At 41.2% G+C, this 13925-nt stretch overlaps 1 protein-coding gene across 1 annotated transcript; it reads right to left on the bottom strand.

The window, feature by feature from the left end:
* copb1 (COPI coat complex subunit beta 1) lies at positions 1–12477 on the bottom strand. Its single transcript, XM_085760374.1, has 22 exons — positions 12359–12477; positions 10416–10568; positions 10043–10272; positions 9073–9242; positions 8878–8992; positions 8671–8763; positions 7717–7854; positions 7479–7598; positions 6792–6899; positions 6529–6675; positions 6230–6375; positions 5778–5874; positions 5508–5668; positions 4603–4723; positions 4230–4457; positions 3849–4028; positions 2884–3028; positions 2657–2776; positions 1605–1750; positions 1352–1441; positions 544–699; positions 1–308 (listed from the first exon to the last, which is right to left on the bottom strand). The coding sequence occupies exons 2-22, from the start codon at positions 10504–10506 to the stop codon at positions 249–251; spliced, it is 2862 nt and encodes a 953-aa protein (XP_085616500.1). The 5' UTR covers positions 10507–10568; positions 12359–12477; the 3' UTR covers positions 1–248.
* Between the last annotated feature and the right edge of the window lie 1448 nt (positions 12478–13925).

Genomic DNA, 13925 nt, shown 5'->3' with positions numbered 1-13925 from the left:
TTCTTTTAATACATATGTTTATTGAAAAGAAACAGGACAGGGGACATGACTGAGATGTAGTTTTTTTAGACAGAAGTGATGTGTGTAAAAAAAAAAAAAAAGAAAAGAAGAAGACACAAACAGCACGGTAGCAACTGACCACATGAAGTTCTTAACTTGCTGTGATGAAGAGGCTGTAAAACGGGTGATACAAGAGAACAGCAGGCGACTTTTAGAAAGTCAGAGGGATCAGCTGGGTCAGAGTTGTCTCAGACATTTGTCTTCTTCTGGGAGAGGTTGATCTTGTCACCGAGGCTCAAGGCCATCCCCTGTGTGAAGAAGGAGACAGGATTTATTACAAAAGACTCTATATAATAATAATAATAACAGATTGGATACATCCAGGTAATGCTTCCTCTTCCATTCAGTCTGATGATTCTTTCGATGAGATATCAGGTTAAAATGTTATCGTTTTCCAAAAGATGAAGCGGTGGCTCTGCTTGAGTTGAGGGCAAATAAATTCAAACCGAGCCTTTACTTTAAGGTGCAGCAGCTGTGACCCACCTGACTTTTGGCTCTAATGCGTATGTGTCCGTTGACAGGTGCCTCGGGCCCCAGGTGGATGGGCTTCTCGATGCTGACATTAGCCAGGGCGTCTTCTCCAAAGATAGAACGGGCATAAAGGTTGGCAGCCATGAAGCCGCAGAAGCCAGACAGCGCCTGGTTTAACAGAGCGAGAGAAAAACATGTTGAGAATGAAATATTGCACAACAACAGTATCCGCTCTTATCGGACCACTGCAAAGGCTATATGTGGTTTTTCCCTAAATGAACCATCAGTGAAGTCTTAGCTGCTTATTTCATTCATATTAATAAGTCCTGTCAACCTGCTGTATCTTCTATCTCATACCAACCTTAGAACCCAATATTGTTGTACCTCCCAATCACACTTCTGTATACTTTTTCGTGGGCCTAGAATATGGAATTTATTACCTGCACATTTTTTAAACTTATCTTTACAACAATTTAGGAGAGCACTAAAGTCACTTCTGCTAACCAGTCAATACTTTCCACATGGTCTGCCTATCTAAACTGGGATTATTTTATTTTTTTATCATATGTTTATCAAGCTTTTGTATTGCATTGTACAATGTTAAATCATGTTAAACCATGTTTGTATTTATTATGTATGAACGGTTTTTGTACTTCACAAATGTATGCTCATTAGCTTAGAACTGTAGTCGGAGAATGCCACCCCACAAGCCCCTGGAGGGTTTTTTTTTTGGCATTTCTCCTTCACATTGTGTTGGATTTTATATGTTATATCTTTTTTAACTTTTTGATATGTGAAATAAACAAACAAACAAACAAACCTTCTCTGGAGTGAGACACTTCATGTTGGTCGACTTGAGGATGTGTTGGAGGTATTCGTTCAGATCAGTGATATTGGTGTTAACCGTCACCTACGACAAACAAAGACCATTTAGGAACCCAATCAATTTTTTGCAATTTCATATTTTATTAAATACTGTTATTGATTTGTTGAAGGTAAACCCCTTTAAAATAGAATTAACATGTTAGAATTACTTTCATACACTAGTTACAAAGCAGAAAGGCCAAGTTTACCTTGTTTTCCCATTCAAACTCTGCCCACATCTGTCTGAACTCTGCGTCGGTGCAGGAGGCTGGCTGGATGTAGTCCATGATGTCAATGTGGATGTCGCTGAGGACGACGCAGTTTCTGTCGCTAGCAGCTCCCGACACATCGTAGACTGTAACCAAAGAATCAAACATCCCAAACCATGAGAAAAACGTGCTCTGATCAAATTAGGACTATTCTCATATAGTCAATGAGATGAATCTTAATTGACCTAGTTCTGATTGACTGGGTGCAGGAAAACTATTCCTACACCACAAGAAGCGAAACATTGCTTACACCATTAGATAAAAGACAGTATTTCAGGAGGGCATTCTCAGAAAGTGACATGCAAACTCTATGGGCAAATATTCACCCATCATTTGTCAACTTGTCAAAACACAAGCATGGGTCTGGTGAAGTAAATCACCTTGCTTATTGAACGTTTGTGCATTTCTCCCTGCATTGTGTTGGTTGTTATGAGTTCTTAGCGCAATGTTATCAAATATATTTTAAAAAACTGCTTGCCGACTGTTCCATCAATCAGAATTAGGGTGATTATGGCAAAAATCTAAATCACGATTAATTTAACCTTTTGCCTCGATTACAATAAATGACCGATTACAGTGTCGTCATTGTTGTCGCTGGATGGCATGGTGTCACGTGACTGTACACAGCCAGGTGTGTGTTTTTCAGGTGACGGTGCATCAGTAGGGAGAGAATAAACCGAAATAATTGACACGGGCAGGATTACGTTGGTTTGAGGCTCCGAATCTCGGTTACAATTATTTTTCGATTAATTGCCCAGCCCTAATCAGAATCATTACTGTGTCATCAACAGGCAGCAGTCATGTACACAGTGTTAACAATATTATCTAAAATACTGTATTTCTTCCCTGGACGTCAAACCATTTTCTATTTTGCCCCCGAAATATGAAACTGAAATGTTTAACAAATAGCTGCAAAACAGTTTTTTTGAGGTTACAAAAAGTAAAACACACACAACATGACTAAAGTGATATGAGAAATACACGTTTCTTACCAATGTTGCCGAATATAATGCCGTTTTCAGTAGAAGCCACCTTGACGTTGGCCTTGATGTTTGCAAAATCGTGAGGAGCCAGAGTTAGAGGTGAAGGTTTCTCGACCAACTTGAGATCACCTGTGGAGAGGTTAAAACTCAGTTTAATGAAAATGCGCATACAGATGTGACGGCCTTGAACCTGCAGCACATTCGTCTAAGTGCGGTGAGAAATAAAGCGGACTAACCTAAAGTGGCCAGCTCGAGGGTGCAGTTCTGGAGAGTATCACTGGTTTGGTTGACCACCAGCACATCCAACACGATGTCATACTGGTTGACGTGAACGTAGGCTTCAGCATACACTGGGTCCGAGAAGCCTGTGAGCTGAGTCACCTGGATGTGGCAAAAAGGAATCACACTTAATAACCACTTATAAAAATGCAGATATTATTCACAGTAAAAAAAATGAAGGGTTTTTGTCATTCATTTGTGTAGCACTACAGCTGCATGACAAGGACTTAAAAAGGATTCATAGCTCTTTGTCCTTTCATCAAAATGAATTATATTCATGGCGAAGACATTGTCCTCTGAAGAAGATTTAACTCTAAGGTCTGAAAACATTCATGCATTATAATTCTAACAATGAGAAAATAATCGAACCAAAAAATATAATCATTCTTATTCTGTGTCTGAGTGGAGATGACATTTACAACCAAACTACCGTACTTTTCGGACTATAAGCCGCTACTTTTTTCGCCCGCCCCGGTGTCCCAACTCTCGTCTCCGCACACCACAACACAAACACGCTTCCGTAACCCGTAATCTTTTGTTTATGACGGTTAATACTACACAAACACACACGCTGTAACATTGTATATGTTATGTAACGTTAACCACAGCTCCATTTATTGATTTTTCGCCGGCTTCGTTGTAAATAAATGCAAATGGAAATGGAGAGGAGCAACCAGGAGGAGTAACCAAAACAGTGGAAAAGCGAGCTGACTTGCATAGTTCACTACTGTCTTTCTGTGTAAATAATATCTCATGACAAACCTGTGGCTTATATTCAAGTGCGGCCTATATATGTGTACAAAATGTATTTTCTTTTCAAATTTAGCTGGTGCGGCTTATATTCAGGTGCGCTCAATAGTCCGAAAATTACGGTATGTCTCCCACTTTGTCCCTAGTTGTCTTGACTCCTGCAGGCCTGTACCTTGTTGAGTTTTGAAGCCAGGGGGTCGGCAGCCTCTTTCCTCTGAGTGTTGCCCATAGCGGCTAGCAGACTGAGCTGGAACTGGTCCTCCTTGGAAGTCATTTCATTTTTGGCTGTGAGCTGCATGAAGGAGATGGGGTCGTCCGCCTGCACCGTTACATTACGTTTCTCAGACTCTTTCTGTGGACGCAAAGTGAAACGTGTGGTTATTTTAGGAGCATGAGGCCAATAACACAAAAACATACTATACTATTTCTGTACATTAGGAAATGACAGCTGCGTCTAAAACAATTCGATTAACACCAAACTTTACTTGTGATGAGGCCACAGCTGTGCACGGGTGTCAGGAGGTTAACTATCCTCTCACTAAACTGTCATTACCTTCTGTGACAGCTTCTCCTCCTCCAGTCTGACAGTCAGCATATGTGACAGGGATTTGCGGCACTCCTTGTTGAAAATGTCATTCATAAGTGGCGAGCACTCTGACAGGACCTTCAGGCACAGCGAGATGCGGTCCACATCATCGTCTGTAATTGGCTTCTTGGGCAGCGAGGACTTGCCCAGGTGCAGCACAGTGACCATGATCAGCATGGACTCTGCAACAAACGACTGAGGAGGAGGAGGAGGGGGAGGAGGAAGAGGAGGAGGGAGGGGCAGCACGAGAGCAGGGATTAGAGAAACGTGGCAGGTGGTTAATCGACTTCTTAGAAAGGTGTTGTCTCTCAGTGAGTGTGACGACAGGACGGTGTCTTACGTTTTGTTTCTTTTTGTCTTGAACGATAGCAACATAGCGCAAGGCCACTTTGGTTAGTGTCGTGGCCAGGGACGCTGCCACGTAGAAGTCTCCATCCATCAGGAAGCCTCTGAGAGGAGGTCTGCAACAACAGAGTCAGTGTTTACTGAGTGTGTTCTGGATGGTGAAAATACACTATTAAAGGAGAATTCCGGCCATTTTTGACTCATAAAGTGTTGGGGGGAGCAAAAAACGCGACTAAAATTGATGCAGGCAAACCGGAGTTATACTATGGCGAGATGGCGCTCGGGATAGCAACAATGCTAACCTATGGGGGCACAACAAACACTCAAAAAACAATCAAATATCTATGGTACTGTGTGATGATTTCTTTACATAAATAAACGGTCGAGCAGTGCAGTGGTAATGTTGAAAATATCTCTGAGTCCGACAACTGTTCATTTTTGTAAAGAAATCATCACAACAAGGAAAAAGTGTTTGTTTCTGTGGCGGGGAGAGCAGGCGCTCTGCGATCGGATAGTAAAGTCTTTCCAGGACGTTTCAGAGTTCGGCTGTCTGGGGTGAGTGACTACATGCAAAAACACAAAGTTTATACTGTTTATACTGTACACTATTTGAGTTCAGTGGTGTCTCGTAAGAATTCGAGTCATGTACCATAGATATTTGATTGTTTTTTGAGTGTTTGTTGTGGTTGAAAGAATTGCCCCCATAGGTTAGTGTTGTCGCTATCGCTAGCGCCGCTATGGTGTAACTCCGGTTTGCCTGCATCAATTTAAGTCGCGTTTTTTGCTCCCCCCCGCCACTGGGTGACCATCAGGAAAACAATTTAGGGGTTAAAAAATGGCCGTAATTCTCCTTTAATACTTTAGTTATACTGAACCTCCTCCACAAAGAGCAATGTTTACCTGTCCTCCTCTTTCTTGGAGGGCCTGGAGGAGCTCAGGGCGCTCTGCGTCACGTAGGTGCCCATCTCCGTCACCAGCTTCTGAGCCGGAGCTGCACTCACTTCATCCTCCGGCTTCACCTCCCCCGTCTCCTTCTTAATCTCATTTTCTACAATCGGGATCTGTCCAAGTTAAAACACACACACACAGGTCAGATGTTTGTGATAATCATATTTAAGTTGGGACTAACTGGACTGTTGATACGACAACAACGCAAATAAACAAGCATACCTCTCCCAAAGACCTGCGTACTTCTGTCATCACACTCTGGATGTCATCCTTGGTGCTGCAGTATTCTCCCAGGATCCACAGCGCTCCCCTGTAGATCCTGTAGAAACATGAACGTGGAGACAAAGGTCACAAACATGACTAAAGTACAAGATTACAACATGATGTTCAAATAGCTGCAATCAGGCGTCAGTTTTATTCCTCATATAAGGTAACGGCTGATAAAATTCAAGTTATCCTGTTTCGTTATTTATTACATCACCGTGCCTCTCGAGCCACTTAACCTCTATTATTTTTGATAAAAACGAGTTCCCAACAGATGATGCAATAAACTGAAATCGGGTAATCAGCTCCATTTATGACTCTAAATCAAACAGGCTGCTTTTATAACCATTACAAGAGAAAACGAAAAGATTATTCCTGGCTCTGCATAATAAACCGCCGAACGTGCTTACTTGACAGTTTTGATGGCGTGAAAGACTTCCAGCATCTTCTCAATGATGAGGGGTCTCAAGCTGTCAAATCTCTGAATGGCCTCCCGCACAAACTCCAGCACATCGGCAGCAGCCGCCTCATTAGTGTCACTTAGGAACTCCATCAGCTGTAAACCAAGCCAACACACAGACACTGCTTCATATATTCTTATTATAACTATGTATAAACCAACATTTGGGTTTCTGTCAAACGTCTATAAACACATAAAACATTTCAGGAGCATCTTCTTTACAATGTATAGAAATAATAGGAAGCTCACCACAGGTATGACGTTGGCCGCCATGTCAGGGAAGCGGACGCTGCACGAGTGGAGAGTGCGCACCAACAGCTGCCTGTACTTGTCAGTGTCTTCATGTTCTGTCACGTTGTTTGTCTTGATCACCTCTTTCTTCAAAACAATCACCAACTGGAAAACAAACAAATGTCACTGATTTTTGCAATCTATTTTCCATTCGTTCCATTTCTCTGTTTACGCTAGAAAAACAACAACAAACATATGGATATCCTGTCCGTGCCACCGACCTCTTCCACGTTGCGAGACGAGACCAGGTCCAGGGCCAGCTGCAAGGTCTTCTTCCTGACTTCCAGGTCGGGGGTGCTGAGAACACGCAGGATGTCCATCACAAGGTCCTGGATTAAAAAGCATTGGTGACAATTAATTTTAGTCTGAACAGAGTTGATTGTAAAATATGATGTTTACCAGATGCTTTCTGTTTTCTATTCTGTATATTTTTTAAAGTACAGCTTGTTTACGTTTGATGGGTGAAAGGTCTATTTATTATTTTCAATAGGGCTAAAATTTTGGCTAAAGATCTTTTTAATAATACATGTTTTGATAAAGAAGGCAATGGTCTTTACGGTTAATAAGAAGGACTAAACCAGTGGTTCCCAACCTTATTTGGCTCGTGATCCCATTTTGACATCACAAATTTCTGGCGACCCATCAATCAAGATGCACCAGCTCAGATATTTTTATATGCTGCTATTTATTTGAACTCGATTTACGTATATACGAGAGTATAGATGCAGTTGTTTAAGATTGTGTGTGGCGTTTTTAATCATTAGTTAAAAAGAAATATATCAGTAATTTTTTTTTATCAATTACTAGACATTTCAGGCGACCCCATTTGAATTCCAGGCGACCCCACGTGGGGTCTCGACCCCAAGGTTGAAAATCACTGGACTCAACACAGACGTAATTCAAAGTACCTGGAGTACACGCTCGTGGGTCGGATGCTCCTTGAGTTCAATCAACCGATCAAGAACAATCAGCTTCACGTTGTTGTCGCTCTCCTTGATGATCAAATCAATGTAGCACTGGGCAGCAGCCTGGAGTCACAAAGAATAAATAAGACATGACTGCCATTAGGTCAAATGTAGTACAATATCAGTGCTGTCTAAACAGTATACGTATAACAGTATACATATATGGCTCTTGGTGATGTACCTTGATGGCTGTGGGAGCACTGGAGAGAGTTACAAGCGTGCCAGCGGCCTCGTACTTGACAGCAGGGCTGGACGACTGCAGCAGGTTGTAGATGCAGCGGATGAAGCGAGCGCGCTCAGAGGGGTTAGCATGACAAACCTGACGAAGAGCAAACACACCAAGAGTTAACACACTAATGCAGCTCTCCTGTGGAAACCTGTTGTCCTGTATATCTTCAATTAAGTCTAAGACTAGTTGTTGCTTTTTTTTTTAGATTTTTAAAAAGAACTTGTTTTAACATATCTTCACAAACATTTCAAATGTCACAGATATGGCATAAACAAATTAATAGTCTGTTTAAGAAAGTAAAAAGGAGAAACAGATAGATAGGATGAAGAAAAAAAAAATCTGAAAAAATAAAAATAAAATAGAACATTGATAAAAATAAAAATAAAACACTGATCTTACAACTTAAAGTGATAGTTCACCCAAAATTCAAACCGTCCAAATCTCGCGCGATTTGGATGGACCAGGAAGAGCAGTGCTGGGAGCTTCCGCTACAAACAAGCTTAAAATATAGACTTATTTAATTTTTTTCGGAACAATTTCTCATGTTGGGGCTTCAATACAAGAGGGACATTACAGACGAGCACTATGGAGGTATTTGGATGTTTTTTTGGTGTGTCTTTTTGGACGAAGAAAAGTGAGCCCCGTTCGCAACCGTCATATGGACATGCACTGCTGCACGGAGCCCCGCTGTAACTCAGAGGAGGCACGGAGGACTCTGAAACTTCTCCCAACCTTTAGTCGACATGAGGGTGAGTAGATAATGAGTGAAATTTGAATTTTGGGTGAACTATCCCTTTAAAGGCAGCCCCCACCCCTGGCAACCCTCATGCTTCATACACATTCAAACTAAATCATACATAAATACAATTACATGCTTCAATTAGACTGGTTAAGGCATCGACTCACTTTGTAAATCAGCTCCACGATGACCAACTGAAGGATGTCACCAAACGTGTGAACCTGGTCGATACATGTGCTGAGGTAATCCAGAGCTCGATCCTGTATGATGTAGATATGACAACCACATGATGTAGGTTAGGCTTCTATGACAGGAATTGGTTTTGGTGGCACTCGATTGTAGAAAAGGTTAGAAAAGAGCGATGAGCTACAGACCTGATCGGCATGAATCAGCATCATGAAAGCGTTTCTCTTACAGCTGGCATCTTTCTCATTGACAAGGAAATCATGGATCAACTCTGGAGCATCGGGGATGAGATGTTCAAAGTTCCTACACAAAAGGGAAAATCAGCATCAGCTGCTTGTTGTTCACTTAATGAATGGAGGCGCAAGATCCTGAACTGTCTGTACCTGTAGATGGTGTAGATGGCCAGGACGGCGTTACGGCGCACGTAGCTGTGACGGTGCTCCAGGCAGGCCCGGATGGCTGGCATGAGCGGCTCGAGCAGCTCGGACTCCTTCAGCTTGCACAGAAAACGCAGAGTGGAGCCGCGGATGAACTCGTTGGGATGCTGGAGATCCTGAAATCGAAGAATAAATATTTGTGAAACATTTTAGTGGTTATACTGTTACTACAGCTTTTGGACCAAATATTAGTGACTGCTAATTAGGGATGGGAACGACACGGGATTTGGAAAATCGATTGTCGAGGCCCATGTATCGACTTTTTGTCGAATTGTCGGCCCTTTTTTTTAACAGCAGCAGCAGATATGCGCGGGGGGCTACACGTGCTTTTGTTGTGGTTTATTAACGCTGCTGTCGGCACGAGAGGACGAGGGAGCACGCATTCAGTTTCTTTTTTTTTTTTCGTGCATGTCCACGGTCCTCTACGAAGAATGCAACCATTGCATCCACCTGTTTTGCCCTTTTTGCGGACCCAGACTCATCATCAACAGCGCACCATCACCTGAGACTGCAGAGAGCCCGGACAGCTGATCTCTTGACTCTGTCGCCTGTCAACATGTGCGCACGCTCCCGTCACATGTGAAGTGGAATGAGGGTCAAGTAGCTATCCCATTTAGAAAAAGTGGATTTGTTTTATTTAAAATATTTTATTTCATTAGGGGAAAAGTGGCACTTTCTGCTGTTTATTTGAGTAGGAAATATTGACAAAATGCAATTTACACATGGAAATCCCACAAGCCCCGCCCCCTCGACATGTCGACACTCTATTTTTTTTGTCGAGGGGAGCATGTGTCGAATGTCGGTCGTTTTGTCGACAAAAAGTCCCATCCCTACGGCTAATTCAGATTTAGGAGGGAGACAGCCCTGCAAAACTGTTCAGCTACCCATTCATCTCACTTCATGTCAGGTAGCTTACCTTTCTGTAGGCGTCACAGACCAGGATCATCTCCTGAAGCAGCTTGCCGTCTGGAGTTGTTTTGGGGACAATCTCCCAGAAAACCAGCAGCAGCTTCTTGATGGTGTGATCCTGAAGCGGCAGCACGAAGCGGATGATGGTCATCAGGAGTCCAGGCAACTTCTCACCGTTCAGGATCATGATGATGACCTTCTTCAGAGCTTCCGTCTTTGCCTTGATCTCCCCCTTTTCTGTAGAAAGACGATTATTATAATCTTTTCAACTGTTTTTTCAGAGAATTTGTTGAATCATTTGTTTTTTTATGCCAATAATATAAACTCCCTTCAGTAACTTGTCAGCTAAGAAGACTTAACACTGGCCACAGAATATTTACCCAGGTCAGTCTTCAGGCTGACTTCGGAGGGCGGCTCCGAGTCAGACGCGACATTGATCAGAGTGTAACAAACGTTCTCTGCAGCCGTCATTTTGCAGCTGGGCCTGTGTCCGTTTCAGAGAATCCCAATGAATGTTGCTTACAGGATAACACCTGTGGGAGAGAGAGGAGGAGATTTGAGAAATGGTGGAAAAAAACATTTACACAGATGCATAAATACACAGGTAGCGAATGTACTCTGTAACTACAAAGACAACCACACAGACTGAACCAAGTGAATCTGAATAAAATGGGGCCGGACAGATCTTAACATCATCATTTCAAAACCCAGAGCAGTCATCAAGATGCCACTGACAGGTCTTTCTTTTAGGTAAGGTAAATACCTATCCTCTTCTTGGATTAAACTTCAAAGTCTGCAGCACATTGGCTCATTGTTAAACACAGTCTCTTAGGTTTGTCTGAATAATTATTTCATAGTCTTCTTAAAGAAACACATGTCAGGTGAAATGCAAACTCTAAATAGTTGAGAATGTGTTGTCCCTGTCTGTGTTTGTCTTGTTACAACAGGTGAAACAGCAGCATGAAACTTTGCCATTTTAACTCTAACATGAAGTTGCCTCAGTAATTCCTTACAGTCTTGTATGACCATGGTGATTTACTGCATTTATTTATTATAATCATTACAAGTGTTTCAATGTGCCATATTAATACATGACTGTTGCAGATTTGAGAATATGTGAACCCATCCTTTCAGAAGATTACTTTGCAAAACAGTGAACAACGCAAACAAACTTCTACCATAATGTGACATAACGTGTCTGTTTATTCTGTTCTATTCCACTGGGTCAACAAATTTGAAAATGATTTGTTTATATCAACAGGACAAGTGAATTATCTAACGGAAAGGTTTTTATATTCATTTTATACATCATTTCATTCATTCTCTCCTATAGTTTGCTTTAAAAAGTTGGATGATTAACAAATGATTAAGTTGGATAATTATATTTTCTGTATTTAGTGTTAATTTATTCCTGATATTACATCTGACACTTCAACACTTCTGTTTAAATACAGGTAGGCCTATACCTCTACTCAAGAGCAACTCAATGGGAAATTCTATACTTTACACAAGGCCACAACATCTATTTGACCTATGCACTTACGTCTTACTTTAGGGATTAAGGTCTTACACACAAACCCCAATGAAGAATATCTAAAACACTGTCGAAATCATTTCCCAACAGCTTATAAATATTCATCTTCAATAATTCATGTTTTTTGGTTAATCAAATATACTGTTTTGCTACCTTTTGATACTGAAAGGACGTATTCCTGATCATACTTACCTGTTTATGCCTAAGTTTAATTTCTATTTCAGGACTTACAAGTATAATAGAGCATTTTACATTGTGGTTATGGTTTATTTTCAGTTCAGAATGAAGGTTATGTTTACATAATACCGGATATCATCCTGTATTTTCTGTTGATTTTGATCGTGAAAACTATGCTGTTGTCAGTAGCAGTCACTGTAAAACCAAAAAATAAATAGCATAAGTTAATAAAAACATTAATGATAGTGTTATATTTTTGCAGCAGGTTAAGACATAGTGACACGCAGCGTTAGCACCATCGGCACAACACTGCAGCTACTGTCAGCGATAAAAGCCTCGATGGCGTTTCTTGTGTTAGCAACATCAGCTGTGCGACAAAACCTCATCAAAACCCAAAACACCAGTAAGGTGGTCGATTATTTGAAAGATTATGTGAACTTTGTTTAAACGAAATATATCAATGCTAACTAACTTAATGGCAGCTAGCGGTAGCTTAGCTTCAATGAAATGGAGGACAGTCACCTTAGCTAGCTGTCTTAGCTGTGTTACCACCGCGGCTGAGGAAATTAACACATCGTTGTTTGTTGATTAAAACAAAGATACATCATTTACCTATTGCACGACTCTTATCCTCCGAAGTGGCCTTCGATATCCAGTTTTTGGATATTCACATCTGTAAAAAAGAAACGCTCCCTTCCTTCGTGAGCTGTCTCTCTCCACCACTTCCTAGTGACGTGGAAGATTACTTTCTGAGCCACATCACTGCTACCGTGCGCCGGAAGGGTCAAACACCGGAAAACGCAAGAAAAAAAAAATCTCTAGGGGGAAAAAAACAAACACAAAACTTTCAATACTTTACTTATGCTTTCAAATATATATATATATATGGAAAATAGACATTCCTAAATGTAAATGGTCCTCAAAAAGACCAAAGATTCAAGAATTTAAGATAGAAATTCATAGAATAGCCAACATTCAAACACTAGCTTCATAGTATGGAAATAAAAACGGAAAAGCTATAAAAACACAAGACATTTACAATTAATTAAAAACCTCATTATGATTATTTGAAATAATAACCCCTATTTTCCAATTCAATTGTGTAAATAGATGTATATATGTATAGATTTTGTTTGGTTTTGGTTATGGTCAGTGTGCGAAATACCCATCAATATTCGGGGGGGTCCCTAACTCGCGATTGTTGCGCAATACCGTTATTTTTTTTTCTTTTTATAAAGTAGGACTATAACATTACAATAAGCCAAGAAAATTGGCCTATAGCCTAAAAAGGAGAGGCAAAGTTGTGCATTACAATGCAGAAAGTAATTGACAATAAATAGACGATAATTCAAATAAATAAAAGACAATAATTGGCACCACACTGGCGCACTTGAACAATGAATAAATGCCAGGTATAGGAGACTGGCGCGATCAGGGCAATGCAGAAACGAATAGACAATAAATAAAATACAACAATTAAAATGAATGAAAGACACCAAACTCGTGCACTCGAATAACAACCAACTGTATACATCTGGAGATCGGAGACTGACGTGCAATTATGTGCACGAGATCCTCAGCCTGCAACTATGACCGATCATGTAGCCTTATCTAACCATCCATCTAGCAAATACGTTTAAACACAGCATTGAACACATCCACAAATCACATTCGTATAACGGGCCATCATGAAAATTGAAAAAGCACAGACAAATAGCTCACAACAGGCGCCTGGCCAAACAACACCACTGGGGGTTCAGGCCATAGTATGCTGAAGCAGGCTAGCCTCTTACCTCAAGTTATTTTCCTGCCTTAATGTCAAGCCAAGGGTTGCGGTATTTCCATTACCCCACCTGCTTAGGTGTAAAAAAAAAAAAAAAAAAAAAAAGAAAAGCGGCCAATCACCAGTGCCAGCAGCAGGGGCTGCGGCTACGTCTTCAGAGCACTCGGCCTCAACTTCATTTTCTTCGGCAGAGGGTGGAGAGGAACGGGATCCTCTGTTCTGATAGCGAGTGGGCTCGACTCCTGCGCTGGGCTGGCGCACATGGCTAATTTGCATAATGCGCAGGTGACACGGTTCAGCTTAATGTTAAACGAATAAATGTTTTGAATTATGAATACTGGACATGGTGATCTTAAATCTTAGATTGAGACCCCCCTCAGATTTTGCTTTTGAGTC

Source organism: Trachurus japonicus, chromosome 3, assembly GCF_045865225.1.
Source record: "Trachurus japonicus isolate A0001 chromosome 3, Traja_1.0".
Classification (NCBI taxonomy): Eukaryota; Metazoa; Chordata; class Actinopteri; order Carangiformes; family Carangidae; genus Trachurus; species Trachurus japonicus.
Note: the sequence above shows the minus strand (reverse complement) of the source record. Positions and strands in the feature narration are given on the sequence as shown.